The sequence below is a fragment of the Eleutherodactylus coqui genome, chromosome 4, assembly GCF_035609145.1.
Source record: "Eleutherodactylus coqui strain aEleCoq1 chromosome 4, aEleCoq1.hap1, whole genome shotgun sequence".
NCBI lineage: Eukaryota > Metazoa > Chordata > Amphibia > Anura > Eleutherodactylidae > Eleutherodactylus > Eleutherodactylus coqui.
Genome location: NC_089840.1, coordinates 277,745,856 through 277,760,342, shown reverse-complemented (window position 1 = coordinate 277,760,342; position 14,487 = coordinate 277,745,856). Strand labels below are relative to the sequence as shown.

Genomic DNA, 14,487 nt, shown 5'->3' with positions numbered 1-14,487 from the left:
GAAGAACAGGTCGGCCAAAGCCGAGGGACAATGTTGTCAGCTCTAGGTCTCTTGTTAAAATCACTGTAAATGGACACCGTACCCCTCCCCCACCCCCGCTCTGTTTGACACAGGATCGCGAGTTACCATTATTTATCGTTCTTTTTACCAGAAGTATTTAGGGAGCATTCTTCTTCAGTCTACTGGGCTAATGAAATTGTGGGGTTTGAACTCAGTGTCATGTCCTGTGGATAGAAGCTTACCAGTGGTCATTACCGTACCAGATCTGGAGGATCAGAGTGTATATCCTATGAAAATTACAGCTCTGGTTTGCCCTGAGGACTCTGCTAACCCCGGTGATACTTGGTACTAATTGTTCTGCAGTCTACTGTGCTTTCCAGAAGTTCCTTGGAAGGGTGTGGAGCACCCCTGTGGAGCAGGAGAGTATACCCGCTGACATTAGAGAGCTTTGTAACACTTTGTCCTCTAGTTACAGGCATGTAGAATACCATGTAGGTGAGAGACATATAGAAGTTCCACCAGGAGGAGAATGAGTTTTAAGACTAGCCTCCCGTGTCAAACCTGATCTATTACAAGATGAAAGTCATGTTCTCATGGAAACACCAGGAGAACTGATCAACAAGAGTGGATGGATGGTGCTCCATGAACGGAAAGATTGGAGGACACAAGTAGAGTTGTCAACAGTTGTAACTCCAAGAAACTGCTCCCCTTACTTATTATTTCTTCCACCTTTATCAAAAGTTCTGATGAAATAATAATTTACCATAACCCCTTTTAGCAAGTAGTAATCCTGGTGTTAGGTCTGGCAGACGTGGGCGTCGTTCTCGGAATCTGTGATTGCCTTATGGTTCTGCCTCTTCCACCCAGCTGCAGATTCTTTGTCATCTCTTCGACTATATAGAGGCCTCAGGCCTGACAACCCCTGCTGCAGTGTTATTGTATGAGTTCACTCATGTATACACATGTCGCAGCTGCTCCTGTTGTTCCTGTGTCTGCAGTTGGTGCTTGGTCTTCAGTTTGCTCAGTACTTTCAGCTTGGTCCTGAACTTGCTCACTCCTTGGTTCTGCGAACGGCGTGGTGTTATCCAATTTCCTGGTGACCAGTCTTCACAGGGTTAATCAGTGCCTAGGATTCCACGCAGGGCTTCCCTTATCAGAGCGAATTCTCTGCTGTTGATAGGCAAGGACTTTCCATCTTCTGCTTCCAGAATAGGAATGGAAACAGGCCATGCCTTCAGCAGTGAGCATCCAGGTTTCCAGAGTCGGCTGCCTGCCCTGCCGGTCTGTTCCATCCACTGGTGACACAGCGGATCCACATTAAATCCCTAACATCTGGTCATTTGACATTTGAACTTTGATGAAGATTTTACTATATATATATATAATTTATTAATTAAATGTTTGTTTTTAATGTTTTTATAAATGTACATTGAAAGTCTTCATTGGACCATGTGACAGACTGTGTCATACATGTCCCGGCTTCTCACCCCCCCCCCCCTTTCTTTCCTCCCCTCCTCGTCTTTCAGGTTGATGGAGTTTTCAAAATACTTCAAATGCTGCAAATGATTTATATGTATTTATTTTTAGGATGAAGTGCTGAAGGAATACTGTTACTCTGTGACATTGGAACGCTCGTTTGCGTTCCACTGACTACGCCGCGGGTCATGTGACACGCGACAGGTAGACTGCGTCATCAAATGATGCCTCTATGCTGCGAGACAAGGAAGTAGGGATCTGTAAGTTCTCATACTATATATAATCTCTTTGTAAATTTGTTTTGTATGCTTGAAAAAGGCCCCCAAGGGACTTAAACGCGTTGCTGTTGCTAATAATAGAGGATACAATCTTTCTGCTGCATCATTGGATTCTATGCTGGATTCCATCTGGACACTGTAATCCCTATAAGGGATTAAACTGCCTTTCTGGATCAGGGGTGTTCTCGGCAGGAGACACCCCTGTGAAGTAAATCCTTCCTACTGTTTTTTCTTGCTGTATTCATATCCTGGAGCGCTGGGGTATTTTCTATGGTTTGACCATTACCTGTTTCCTTAAAAACAGATGTATAAGCAAAGCTAATGGAGGGGTAATGAGAGCAGGGGATGATTGTTCTGAATTTTTTTGTGGAGGAGATAAAGATTCAGATGTGGCTGGGCCTGGCACTGTGTTTGATTCAGCTTTTGATTGGGTTGCAAACAATTCTGGGAGTGTAGCCCGTATTGTAGTTTTGGAGTCCCTAGTGGCCTTCACTTGGTTCTGGTACTTGGTAAGTGAAAAGGTCCCACCAAGGCGTGGTCTAGCTAGACTTCAGGATTTCTTCCCTAAGCTACCCATGTATCATACATATATAGAGGGGTGGGCATAGTTTATGGCATTTAGTAGATGATAATGGGAGCTTGTATCGTAGGACACAGTAGCATGAGAAAACAATATGCAGATATAGCCGTTAGAGTTCAACAAAAACCCAGAAGGGGGGCCCGTAAAGACTGTGTAATATCCTTCAGACCACCGCTATCCCACCATATGGCGTTCACTGGAGAAAAGAACTACACTGATCTCTGGCTGGGTGTTCCCTCTGTGCAGGGCCCCAACCCTCCAGGGCTGTTCTAGGCTGATGCCTCTGCTATCGTATTTGCCCTCTCAGCTATGCCACAAATTCTCCCCTTCTGCTGCACTCACCGCTTGGCTCAAGTGGCTTCTATATCTCAGCCCCATGGCCCTCTTTAATCTCAGGGAGCCTCTCTTTTCGCTGCCCACTCTCTTGGCAATGTGCCAGCTGCTGCAGATAGTGCTGACGTTGAGCACGTGGACTGCACTTAAAATTGAGGCCAGGGATCTTCAAGCATAGCTAGGCCACAGGGAGCTGGGGTTTGTGGCAATGGCACAGTGGCTTCCCAAACCCTTCTTCTTAATTCCCCTGTGCAGCGGAGTACAGCGCCACTACTCCCTGGCACATCAGCGGCCAGGATATGGCTGGATGATGGTGGGACTCCCAGTAGCAGCCAGAGCTCCCAGATCTTACCACCTCTCACCTGGTCGCTGCTTCCAGAGTAGCTCATCCACACCCGTTGCAATTCAGAGTCTCCCAGGTCTGTCCCGGCCCGGTAAACTGGAGGGCTCCTACCAGGCATTCCTCCAGGTTCAGGCACCCGGAAATCTAGCCTCAGGATGTCCAGGCCTCGACCGGGCTTCATCACCAAAAAGGTCTTAAACTGCTCCTTCAGGTCAGAAGAGAGCAGTGCAGGGACAGAACTGGCTGTATAGAACCCTGCAGAAGCAGGATGCAAAGGATTCTGCAGGATGGATGGCAGAGCTCTTCCATCCATGTCCGGTCTCCCTGCTTGCCAAGTCATGCCCCCCAAAAGGGGGTATTATTACTGGATGGGGACATAAAGGAGGCATTATTGTGAAGTGGGGGCACTTTTACTGTGTGAGTGTTGCTACACTCAGCACTTACTGGGTGGAGCCTACAAAATAGGAACAGTAATACTGTGGAGCACAAAAATGGGAACAGTAATACCTTGTGGAGTATCACAGGTTGCATTATTACTATCTAGGGTACTATGTAAGGGGGGATTGCAAAAAGGTGTAGATAATGTAGGGAGGGTGTTGGAAAAGCAAGGAGCCAAAGATGTCTGTGCGTCAAATTCTTCAGAGACACATTCTTGCTGGGAGAAGTTGTCATTGTAGTCTGGGTCGGATACAGAAGAAAAGGGAATCTGAACGACTCCAGTCAAAGAAGACGGCACTTCTTATCACTGGATATAACGGTACTATAATTATTTATATGGTCTGGAAAGCACCTGTATATAACTGTTATTTACCATTATATGGTGAATGCATGCAGCGTTGCAGATTTGCTGCCACATGATCATGACACACTGTATAAGGACACATGGAGACTCTATTACTCGAGGGCTTAAACAAACCTTGAGCTGGCCCCGTCATCAATAGTTGATCGGCTGGGGTCTGCTGCTTGGGATTCCAGCTAATCAGGTGCCCACAGTCATTGCCACAATACATAGGGGTCAGAGTTGAAGCTGCTACTCCAATATGTGTAGTGGATATCGCTTTTAACTGCAGGTGCAGCTCTCGTTAAAATCAATGGGAGCAGCACTTGCAGTTACAAGTTTCGGCAACTATTCAGGTGTCTGAGTCAAGTACTTGCGCTACGACCCCTGACAGCGGACACCTGATTGCTGATTGTCTGGCATCTGGAGTAGTAGACCCCAGATGGCCTATTGTGAGGATGGTATCCATCAATAGCATTTTCCTGGAAAACCCCTTTTAAATATATTTTAAAAAACTGCACATTAAAAAATATATGTAAAACCATTTTTCCATAAAAATTGTAATTCATAAAAGTGTTCCTCTCATATATATAAATGGTGTCACCGCAATCATCACAACCCATACGATAAAGGTGACAAAATGTTTAACACATTGTGAAAAACAGAAAGCAACAGATTTTTTTTTTAACCATGAAGCAGTATGTACTTTTTTATATATCAATGACTACACTATATTTGTGTATACGGAGCCTCACTGAATGTATCAGGAACCCTGTTGAGTAAACTGGAAGACCCTGGCCAGACTTCTGGACCTAAATCCTGTGAAGAGTTGGTTTTTTTGCATAAATAGGTAAAAAAAGGAACCTTTTTATTGTTTTTATGGGGTTAATGGACTGAAATAAAGCACATAGGGGCAGGTGATGGGACCTGGTAGGTGATCTGCCTGGCAATTCTTCTGGCCATTTGATGCTGAAGAGTTTTGTGAGATCTTGGGGCCACAAAGACAGTGATGTCATCTGCATATTTCACCACTCTCCAAGTGGCTTTCAGCCCTTTTTGGCTCATCCCGACACCAACGGTGCACTTTTTCTCCTAAAAAATGAATCAATTGTGACCCCGTATAACAGGATGCTCAAATGAAAAACCAGCAGACCCTGAACAAAACTACAAAAGAGCCCCACCTCCCCCCCCATCACGACTTCATTGATCTTTATTTCATTGGTCTTTACTTTTCAACAAAAGTCTGATCTCCTTATTGACTTTAGCAAAATGGATAAACATTCCCTTAATGCCTCAATCACAGCAACCGAAATGTCCCATAAAACTTTGATGTCATGCTGTCTGGATCTGCCCACTTTTTGAGCCAATCCCTTAACTAGCCAAACCAACTACTTCTTCATTTTGTCAAAATACCAAGTATGGGGTCTACTGCTCACTCAGGTACAGTTTCAGCCTGGAAAGCCAACATCACATCCTCATCTAGATCCTTCTTCCCTAAGATGTATCCAATGTATAAACAAGGTTCAGCAGGAAGGAGGCTACACTCTAGAACAAGGGGGACAATCTGAGATTAGATGGGAGAAATCAGAAGCAATGTCAGAAAATAAGACTCTACTGAAAGAGTAGTAGATGCTTGGAACAAACTTCCAGCAGCCGTGGTTGGAAAATCAACAATAAATCAATTCAAGCTCCCTGGGATAAGCAGATATCTATCCTAAATGAGAAATAATATAAGGGTCGACTGGATGGACCACGTGTGATTTTTATGCCATCAGTTTCCTATGTTTCTCTGTGTGGAGGGATCTGATTCTTTTCAGAGACACCATACTGCCAATCAGCTTGGATATATTTTCACTGTGGTTTCTGTAGGGGTCGGGTAAGTGGGGATGCCCCAGTAATCCATCTCAAAAACCAAAGCCATGTGCTTATTATATTGACATGTCTTAACTAAGGACTACACTCAGAAACTCCTTTAAGCAAAAGCTTCCCTCTGGAGACATCATCGCCGCTATGTCTAGTCAGGGTGGTTGGAGAACTCCACCTCAACAATGGACACTGCTGAAGAGATGGCATTGTGGAGGGGTGCACTGTGTGGGCACTTTGGAGGTGCATTGTGTGTGGACACTGTGAAGGGGGGGCACTTGAGGGGGACACTGTGGAGGGGGGGACTGTGAGTGGGGCAGTCTGGAGGGGGCACTGTGAGGGGGGCATGTGTGTGTGTGTGTAGGGCATGTTTGGTGCTACTTTCACTTTCAATAGTAGAGGATCGCAATCCTCTGCTATTGAAAGTGCTGCTAGAGATCACGATCTCCTGCTACTGCCGTGACAGCTATAGCAAGAGATTCCTTCATCTCCCCAGCATGTCCCCTCATTACTGGACACTGGGACAATGATGTGACAATGATGTGACAGTGTCCAGTGAAGACTTGACATGCCGGGGAGATGAAGGAATCTCCTGCTACAGCTGTCACAGCAGTAGCAGAAGATCGCACTTCTCTCCCTGCCTCTCATTGCTTTGAATGGAGCCGGCTCCATTCAAAGCAGTGAAGCGTGCGTCTCCATTATGACACCGGTCCTCCAGTCATGTGACCGGTGTCATCGGGAGCGCGCACGCTGGGGAGAGAGAAGCAGCAGTGCATCATGGGAACTACCCAGCAGCGCCATCTTTGAAAAATCCTTCAGGCTAGCTTTATAAGGGGAAGAAAAGGAATAAAAAGGTGAGCAAAATATCGCTTTTATGTGTAAAGCTGTAGTGTGTGATGCTTTTACTCTACAGGGCATTAATGGGGAAAAAAATCAGTTTGGGCGGCGGACAACCCCTTTAATACCTACATTAACAAGACATTTATGACCATAATATTCAGGTAGACATAATCCTTGACTCTAGAGCTGTCCTCATACCTAATTAAGCCTAATTAAGACCCTACCTTGGTACAATGATATCGCCCAATTTTATTACTAAATTGTGATTATAAATTTTTAGCAAAACTTCCGGCCAATCGCCTCCGAAATATACTCCTGACCAATATTGGCTTCCCAACCCAAAGACAATTCACTAAAAACATCAGAACCGCCATTGCAGCCACCATTGAGGCTAAATGCCAAAATGCCCCTCAGATGCTCCTGTTTAGGCTCGATACGAAAAAGGCTTTTGACAAGGTATCATGGCCTTTCCTATCCTCTACCCCATATGTGTCAAACACAAGGCCCGCAGGCCAAATCCGGCCCCCTGCCTCGTGTTATGTGGCCCCCGGCGTGCCGATGCCGCTCTCCACTGCAGCGATTACCAGCTGGGGTGCCGCAGCTCCCCGCTGGTAATCGCGCAGTTACCGCTGATCCCGGCGCACACTGACGTCAGTGTGCAGCCAGGATCCTCTTCCCCTGAGTCCCCTGCTCATTAGTTCCGCAGGAGAGGACTCGGGGAGGAAGCGTGCCTGGCGCTCACACTGACGTCAGTGTGCATCTGGGCTCAGGGCAAGCAGAGTGGGAGCGACGCTAACAGGAAGGAAGAGGTAAGTATATGGGTTGGGAGGGTGTGCTGCTTATTACTTGGGGGGGAGGGGGCTGCTTATTACTGAGGAGTGGGGGCTGCTTATTACTGGGGGGAGGGGCTGTTTATTACTGGGGAGGGGGGTATTATTGGGTGGGGGGCTGAAAAAGCAATCCTATGCAGACGGCTGCGATTCGTCTGCGTGAAATCTCGCACGGAAAACAAATCGCGGCATGCTCTATTACTGTGCGGGGCAGCCGGCACATCACAGAGCCGGAGCCGCGGGAGCAGGTAAGTACCACGCTGGTTCCTGCAGGGGTCGGGTCCCGCTGCGAGAATTCTCACAGCGGGATCCGACCCGGCCGTCTGCAGGCGGCCTTACAATCGGCCCTTTGAAGGTCACCATAAGCCTGATGTGGCCCTCGGTCAAAATGAGTTTGACACCGCTGGCCTAAGCATTTTCTCGTTTTCTTTTGGAAGCTATTTTAATCAGATGTCCCCTTTATATAAGCTTTATGAGCTAGCCAAGTTCATACAGGGGAAGAATCAGGGCTGGTGTAAGCTTTGAAATAGTCTTGAAGTTGTTGCATGATCTGAGCGAGAAGTTGTGGGTCTGATAAAGAGAGTTATGAAAAAAGGTCAACACCCCCCTATGTTTTGTAGGGGCACAAGCAGTTTAGAATCTTGTATATTGTGAATGGAAATAGCTAGGAGAGGAAGATTGAGAAAAGTGAGTGTCATATAACGTCTGAATGGTGATTCACATATTATAAAAAGACCTGTTTTCTTTTCTGAGGGCAATTAGATCCTCCTACATTAAGGTAAATAATGTGGACCATGAGGAAGGATGCAATTGGACACCTAGTAAACCAGGGTGCTGTAGCATGTCTGTGAGATATTGTGGTGAGATGGACTTTGTTGACAACCTAACTAAAGAAGAACTGAATGGAAACCTGTAGTTCAGACATATTAAAGACATCTATATATATAAAATTGAATGTATGCGTGTCTGCGTGTCTGTCTGTCTGTCTGCGTGCGTCTGTCTGTCTGCGTGCGTGTCTGTCTGTCTGTTTGTCCTTTATGCGCTACTACACCATTCATCCGATCGCCATGAAACTTTGGGAAGTTGTTGAGTACACTCCTGGGAAGATTATAGGCATAGTACATTTATGCTACGATAAATGGCGCGCGTGCGTGCGTCGTCGACAGTTACGACCCCCCACGTAGATCGTTCTATTTCCATCATTGCCACTAATTCTCTCGCTTCCCGATCTTGTAGAAGCATGAAATTTGGCACGAGTATTGATTATGTCATAAATAGGAAAAGCTAATGGGTCCCAACTCGATTATTCAATTCTATGCGCAAAAGAATTAGCGTCCAAATTTTATGTACGGAATGTAATTTTCTCACTTTCCAATGTCATAGAAACGTGGAATTTGGCATGAGCATTGATTATGTCATAAATAGGAAAAGCAGGGGGCGTGACCTAGCCAGCGGAGGTAGCAGACGTGCAGGAACCTCGCTCCTGCTACTGGGACAGAATCACCCGTTTACCGGCTCTCCTGTCGCCAGAGAAGTCTGCTGAATATCAGCGGCGGCTGCTCCGCAGGCAGACGAACAAAAAGAGACCCTCCGGCCAACTCCCCGACGCTGAAAACCGGCGAGGCCTAGCTCCGGCGGGGAAGCCCGGACCTCAATTTACGGCGCCGAGGAGCGCGCTGCCGGCAGACACCCCCGGATTATAAAAAACTAACAGCGGTCCGGAAGCCCGGAGAGGATTGCCTGGACAGAGCTGCAAGAAGAGGAAAAAGTCGGGACGAGAGGTGCGGCGGCGGCAGCGGCGGCGGCGGGTCCCCCGCCCCCCCTTCTCTTCACCTTCGCGCCGAGTGTGGGGTGCGCTGACGGCGGAGACCTCCGGTGACTTTGAGAGAGACAGCAGCGGTCCGGCAGCCCGGTGAAGATCACCCGGTCAGGGTGGGACCAGCGGGAGCGGGCTAAACCAGAGCGGAGCGGCGGAGACCCCCCCCCCCCCGCCCCCCCCCCCCTGCATTTTCGCGCCGATCTGAAGGCGCGCTGCCGGCGGAGACCCCCAGCGAAGCAGAAGGGCAGCAGTGGTCTGGCAGCCCGGAGAGGGCTCCCCGGACAAGGTTTGAGAGGGGGGGTAGGGAGAACAAGTCGGACCGGAGCGGCGCTGTAACGCCCCCCCCCCTCCCGGAGGGAGAAAAAGAAAGGGAGGAGGGAGGCTGAGGCTATAGCTGCGGAGCTGCTTGTAGCCCTGCAGAAAACCTTATACAGGGAAGAGCAGGAGTATTGGTGACTGGCCCCACTTCCAGGCTACATATAATAGAACTGCACCTAACCACACCACCCAGAGCTCCAAACCCCTCTCCTTGAGGAAGACCTTCAAGATTTGTATACAGGCGCAGTCTGAAGCTTGCCGGGGGGCCCTGGCTGGGAGCCCCCGCGATATACACTTAATATATAGGGTAATTTTAATGCCCTCGAAAAACCACCCAGGACCCATAAAAGAAACTGACCATACCCCATCTATATTATTTACCCAGAGACGGGAGAACAGCGGCTCCTGAAAGGAGACAGCCTCTACCAAAATTAAACACTGGGTTAGGCCACAAGGCCACAACCGTCCAATGGCTAAATAAAAAGACACACCAGAGGACGGGCCTCATCGTATGACTTAAGTCGGAAACCAACTCAAACGCATAATGGGGAAAAACAGTAGAGACAGAAGCAACGACACTCTAAGCACACCCCGTACAGCAAAAAGTCAACCTGATATGCAAAAATTCTTCAAAGAAAGGGTACCCAGATGCCCGCACCTTTCTAGCAAAAAGTCTCTAAACTTAACAGCTTCTGCACCATCCAGCACAGAAAGGGGGGAGGAGGTGTCTTCGGAAGGTGAGGAAACTGAACAGGTATCCAGAAGCTTTATGAGAACATTAATACAGCCAATTGTATCGGACCTGTCAGAGATCAAAGATGAGATTAAATCTACAAGCAGAAGAGTTGAGGCTCTAGAAACGACCACAGCCTGCTTAGTCTCACATTCTACAGAATTAGAGCAAGTCGTCCGAGAGCAGCACCATCAATTAAACCAAGCCCTGACCCTACAAGAGGATCTAGAAAACCGCAATAGGCGGAATAATATAAGAATTAAAGGACTTCCGGAAACGTGGGCCGCAGAGACTCTAACCAAAATAGCACAAGAATTGTTCGTTTCGCTCCTTGGCCAGGAAAGATCCTCACAAATTTCCATAGAGCGCATCCACAGGTCCCTTAGACCCCCACCCACCGGGCAGGACCCGCCACGAGATGTGATTTGCAAGCTTCTGGCGTTCCCAGACGCGCACGCGGTACTGATGGCCTCAAGAAATAACAAAGAGCTGCAGTACGATGGAACACCAATCCAAATATATCAAGATCTGGCTCCGACAACTTTAGCGAAACGTCGACTAATGAGACCCCTACTTGAGGCCCTAAGAGCCAGGGACATCAGGTACTCCTGGCTCTTTCCTTTCGGACTGGGAATAAACATCAAGGGCCGCCGAATCAACATCCGCACGCCAGAGGACTTGCAAAAGTGTTGGCATATCTTAGAAATGGAGCCAATTGAGATCCCTTCATGGCTTCCGCTACCGGACTTCCCCACGCTCCCCACACTAGCATTAACAGAAATGGAGCAGATCCCGGGAGACACCAGATCCCCAAGAGAAAGGAGAAAGAAAAACAGAGCTGGACCCCTACAAGAGAACACCTGAAAATTTAAGGGTTAACACCCGCCTGAATATCAAGAATTGAAACCCTGTACGAAGGACTCAAAGGGTGACTGAGTCCGCCCATCGAGTTGGCAACCTTATCTATCGCAACTACAATACTAATATGAATAGTTTTTGTGATGGGGCCCGTCCCTTTGGGACTTGGCTCATTTAAATTGTTACTAACCTGTTTTTTGTTAACAGTTATTCTTCCCCTGCCTCACTATATTGAGGAGCCGAGAGAGAGTTTTGTCTAGGCAAGCGCAGCCCTGGGACTTCACTGACGGACCAACGGGCTTCGTGACCTCTTCAACGGCACCTCAATAGACTTGACGCACAGACATCCTCCCTCCCTGTTTAATCTAATTTCTGCTGTTTTTTTTTTTTTTTCTTTCTCAGAACCCTACCCTAACCCCGCTTAACCCATCCGTACCGGCCTTCGCTTGGACTGAGGGCCGATTTAGCAAGGAAAGGGGAAAAAAAGAGAAGAAAAGCAGGCTTGAGTGAGGGCCCCAAGTCTGGGCTCCTGCGGGGTCGAGACCTCTCCTTATTCTCTCTCTCCTTGTTTGTATCCACAGGTATAGTACTTGGATTGAGTAAACGGAATTGAAATGACCCATATGCGCATCACATCGTTCAACGTCCGAGGCCTCAACTCTTCGGGTAAGAGACACAATGTCGCACAACTACTCAAAAAATGCAAGACGCAAATTCTAATGCTGCAGGAGACACATTACAAGAGGGACAAATATTTCCTTCTCCCGGGAATGGGCCTCCAGCAACAATTTCACAACACTCACCCGCATTCCGCTTCTAAAGGAGTGGCTATAATGTTTCACAAATCTATTCCCTTTAAATTGGATTCAACACTCCAGGATGGTGAGGGAAGAGCACTCTTCCTTAAAGGCTCAATCAATAATACAAAACTAACACTAGCAAACCTGTATGCGCCAAATTCAGATCAAATCCCCTGGCTAGTCAAACAGCTGGAGACCCTTAAACAATTCGCAGTTGGACATATTATACTGGGGGGCGACTTGAACGTGACTCTAAATCCATTGCTTGACTCGACAACGGGGCGGTCACAGATCTCGCAGACAAAGCTAAAAAGACTGCACAAAGCTATGCAGGAGCTGGGAGTCCTGGACGTTTGGCGACTCCTACACCCCACATCTAAAGATTACTCTTTCTTCTCCCAAGTGCACTCCTCTTTCCAGAGACTTGACTATCTGTGTACCTCGCCTGATCTACTGAAATGTATCAAAAAGGCTAGTATAGACTCTGTCACTGTTTCGGATCACGCCCCCATACACATTGATATGTGCCTACCGCAATCCACCCCCCGCGAGTGGAGGTGGCGCCTAAATGACTCCCTTCTAGACCCCCTTGAGGAAAGAATTAATTTAGGAAACCTATTGGAGAAATATTTCAATAACAATCTAGACGGAAGCGTTGAAACACCCATGGTGTGGGAGGCTCATAAAGCCTACGTGAGAGGCCTCTTAATAGCACTCGGCTCAAGAGTCAAAAAACAGAACCAGGAAAAAATAGACAAAATACTTGCTCAGATAGCAAATCTTGAACGAGTCACTAAGCTCTCGCAAAAGAAAAACAACCTAGAGGAACTAGCCTCCCTTAGACACCAGCTGCGTTGTATTCTTACAGATAAGTTCAATAAAAAACACATGCATCTTAAACAAGCCTACTATGCCCACGGTAATCGAGGCAGTAGGCTTATGACAACACTGCTAAAGAAAGCTAAGGCCAGGAATGCGATCCTCTCTATAAAAACACAAAGGGGGGCTACGGTTTCCTCCACTGATGAAATCGCTAAGGAGTTTCAATCCTTCTATTCAAAATTATACAATCTGGAGGAGAGCGGCAGCCACCTAACCCGACAGAGTGCTATTGGGAAAATAGACGGGTTCCTGAAATCCCTAAACCTACCAGAACTTGACGAGGCAGGGGCGTCGGGCTTGTTGTCCCCGATTACAGAAAAAGAGATAGAGGAAGTTCTAAACTCCTTCCCACAGGGTAAAAGCCCAGGACCGGATGGCCTCCCATTGTCTTATTATAAAGCTTTTAAGGCGCAATTAGTCCCCAGACTAACAGAATTACTTAACGCCCTTCTAAGCGGGGCGAAACTCCCCAAACAAGCGCAAGAGGCGCATATTACTCTCATCCTAAAAGAGGGCAAAGATCCGGAACAGTGCAGTAGCTATAGGCCTATATCACTTATAAATCAAGACATTAAAATCTGGGCCAAACTCCTGGCGGAGAGAATAGGAGAATTTATACCGGCTTTGATAAACCCGGAACAAGCGAGATTCGTTAGAGGCAGAGAGGGTAGGGAGAATAGCGTAAGATTACTCCATGCTGCAAATTATGCCCAAACCCGTAAAATCCCAGTGGTCTTCGTTAGTACCGACGCGGAGAAAGCGTTTGATAGGGTAAGCTGGACCTTCATGGAAAGAGTACTCCACAGATTCAATTTTCCCACCCCCTTGATTACAGCTATCTTTTCTCTCTACACAAGACCACATGCGAGATTAAAAGTAAATGAGGCACTCTCGCCGCCATTCGACATACGCAATGGGACACGACAGGGCTGCCCCCTTTCCCCTTCGCTTTTTATTCTCACCATGGAGCCCCTTCTTCAATGGGTTAGGCAGGACCCGGACATTAGAGGCCTAAGTGTATACTCACATACATTATCGACAGCGGCATTTGCAGACGATATAATGTTTGTTATCACTAAACCGGAAAAAAGCCTCCCCAGACTCACTACGCTTTTGGAGGACTTTGGCTCTCTCTCCAACTTTAAAGTAAATTTCACCAAATCCACAATTCTCAATATCTCAATCCCAAAAGCACAAAGTGCGCCGTTGAGGTCCAGCTCACCCTTCACGTGGTCCGAGACAGCGATAGACTATTTAGGGGTTAAGCTTACTAAAAGAACTGAGGACTTATACCTGCATAACTTTCAACCGTTGATCCCCCAAATAAAATCCCTTCTGCGCTCATACGATCTCCCACTCCTGTCGTGGTTTGGGAGGAAGAATATCCTAAAATCATACGTGCTCTCTATAATTATATACAGACTGCGTATGATTCCTATCCACCTACCACTCTCCTTCTTCAAATCCTTGAGAACTCTGTTCACGAACTACGTCTGGAAACAAAAAAAACCCAGGCTTGCTTATAGCTTGATGACGAGAAGGAGGGCAGAGGGGGGGGGGGTAGACCTGCCGAACGTCCAGGACTATTATCAAGCTACTTAGCTTAGCTACTGGATGGAGTTGACACACCCACCCAGAGATCTCCTGCTACAGAAGTTGGCGGTGGTCTCACATGGCAACACGCTGTTGGAGGACCTTTGGTTCCCAGTTAAAAACCATTATAGAGCGAAAAATTTCAACCCCCTCCTTAGAGGCC

At 47.4% G+C, this 14,487-nt stretch overlaps 1 protein-coding gene across 1 annotated transcript in view; it reads right to left on the bottom strand.

Moving 5' to 3' along the window:
* The window catches only part of LOC136626719 (zinc finger protein 208-like), a 214,852-nt gene that overhangs the window by 50,553 nt on the left and 149,812 nt on the right, over nucleotides 1–14,487 (bottom strand). The window contains exon 21 of the mRNA XM_066601725.1: nucleotides 997–1,010. Within this exon, the coding sequence (XP_066457822.1) occupies nucleotides 997–1,010 (14 nt within the window). The remainder of the gene's footprint in view (nucleotides 1–996; nucleotides 1,011–14,487) is intronic.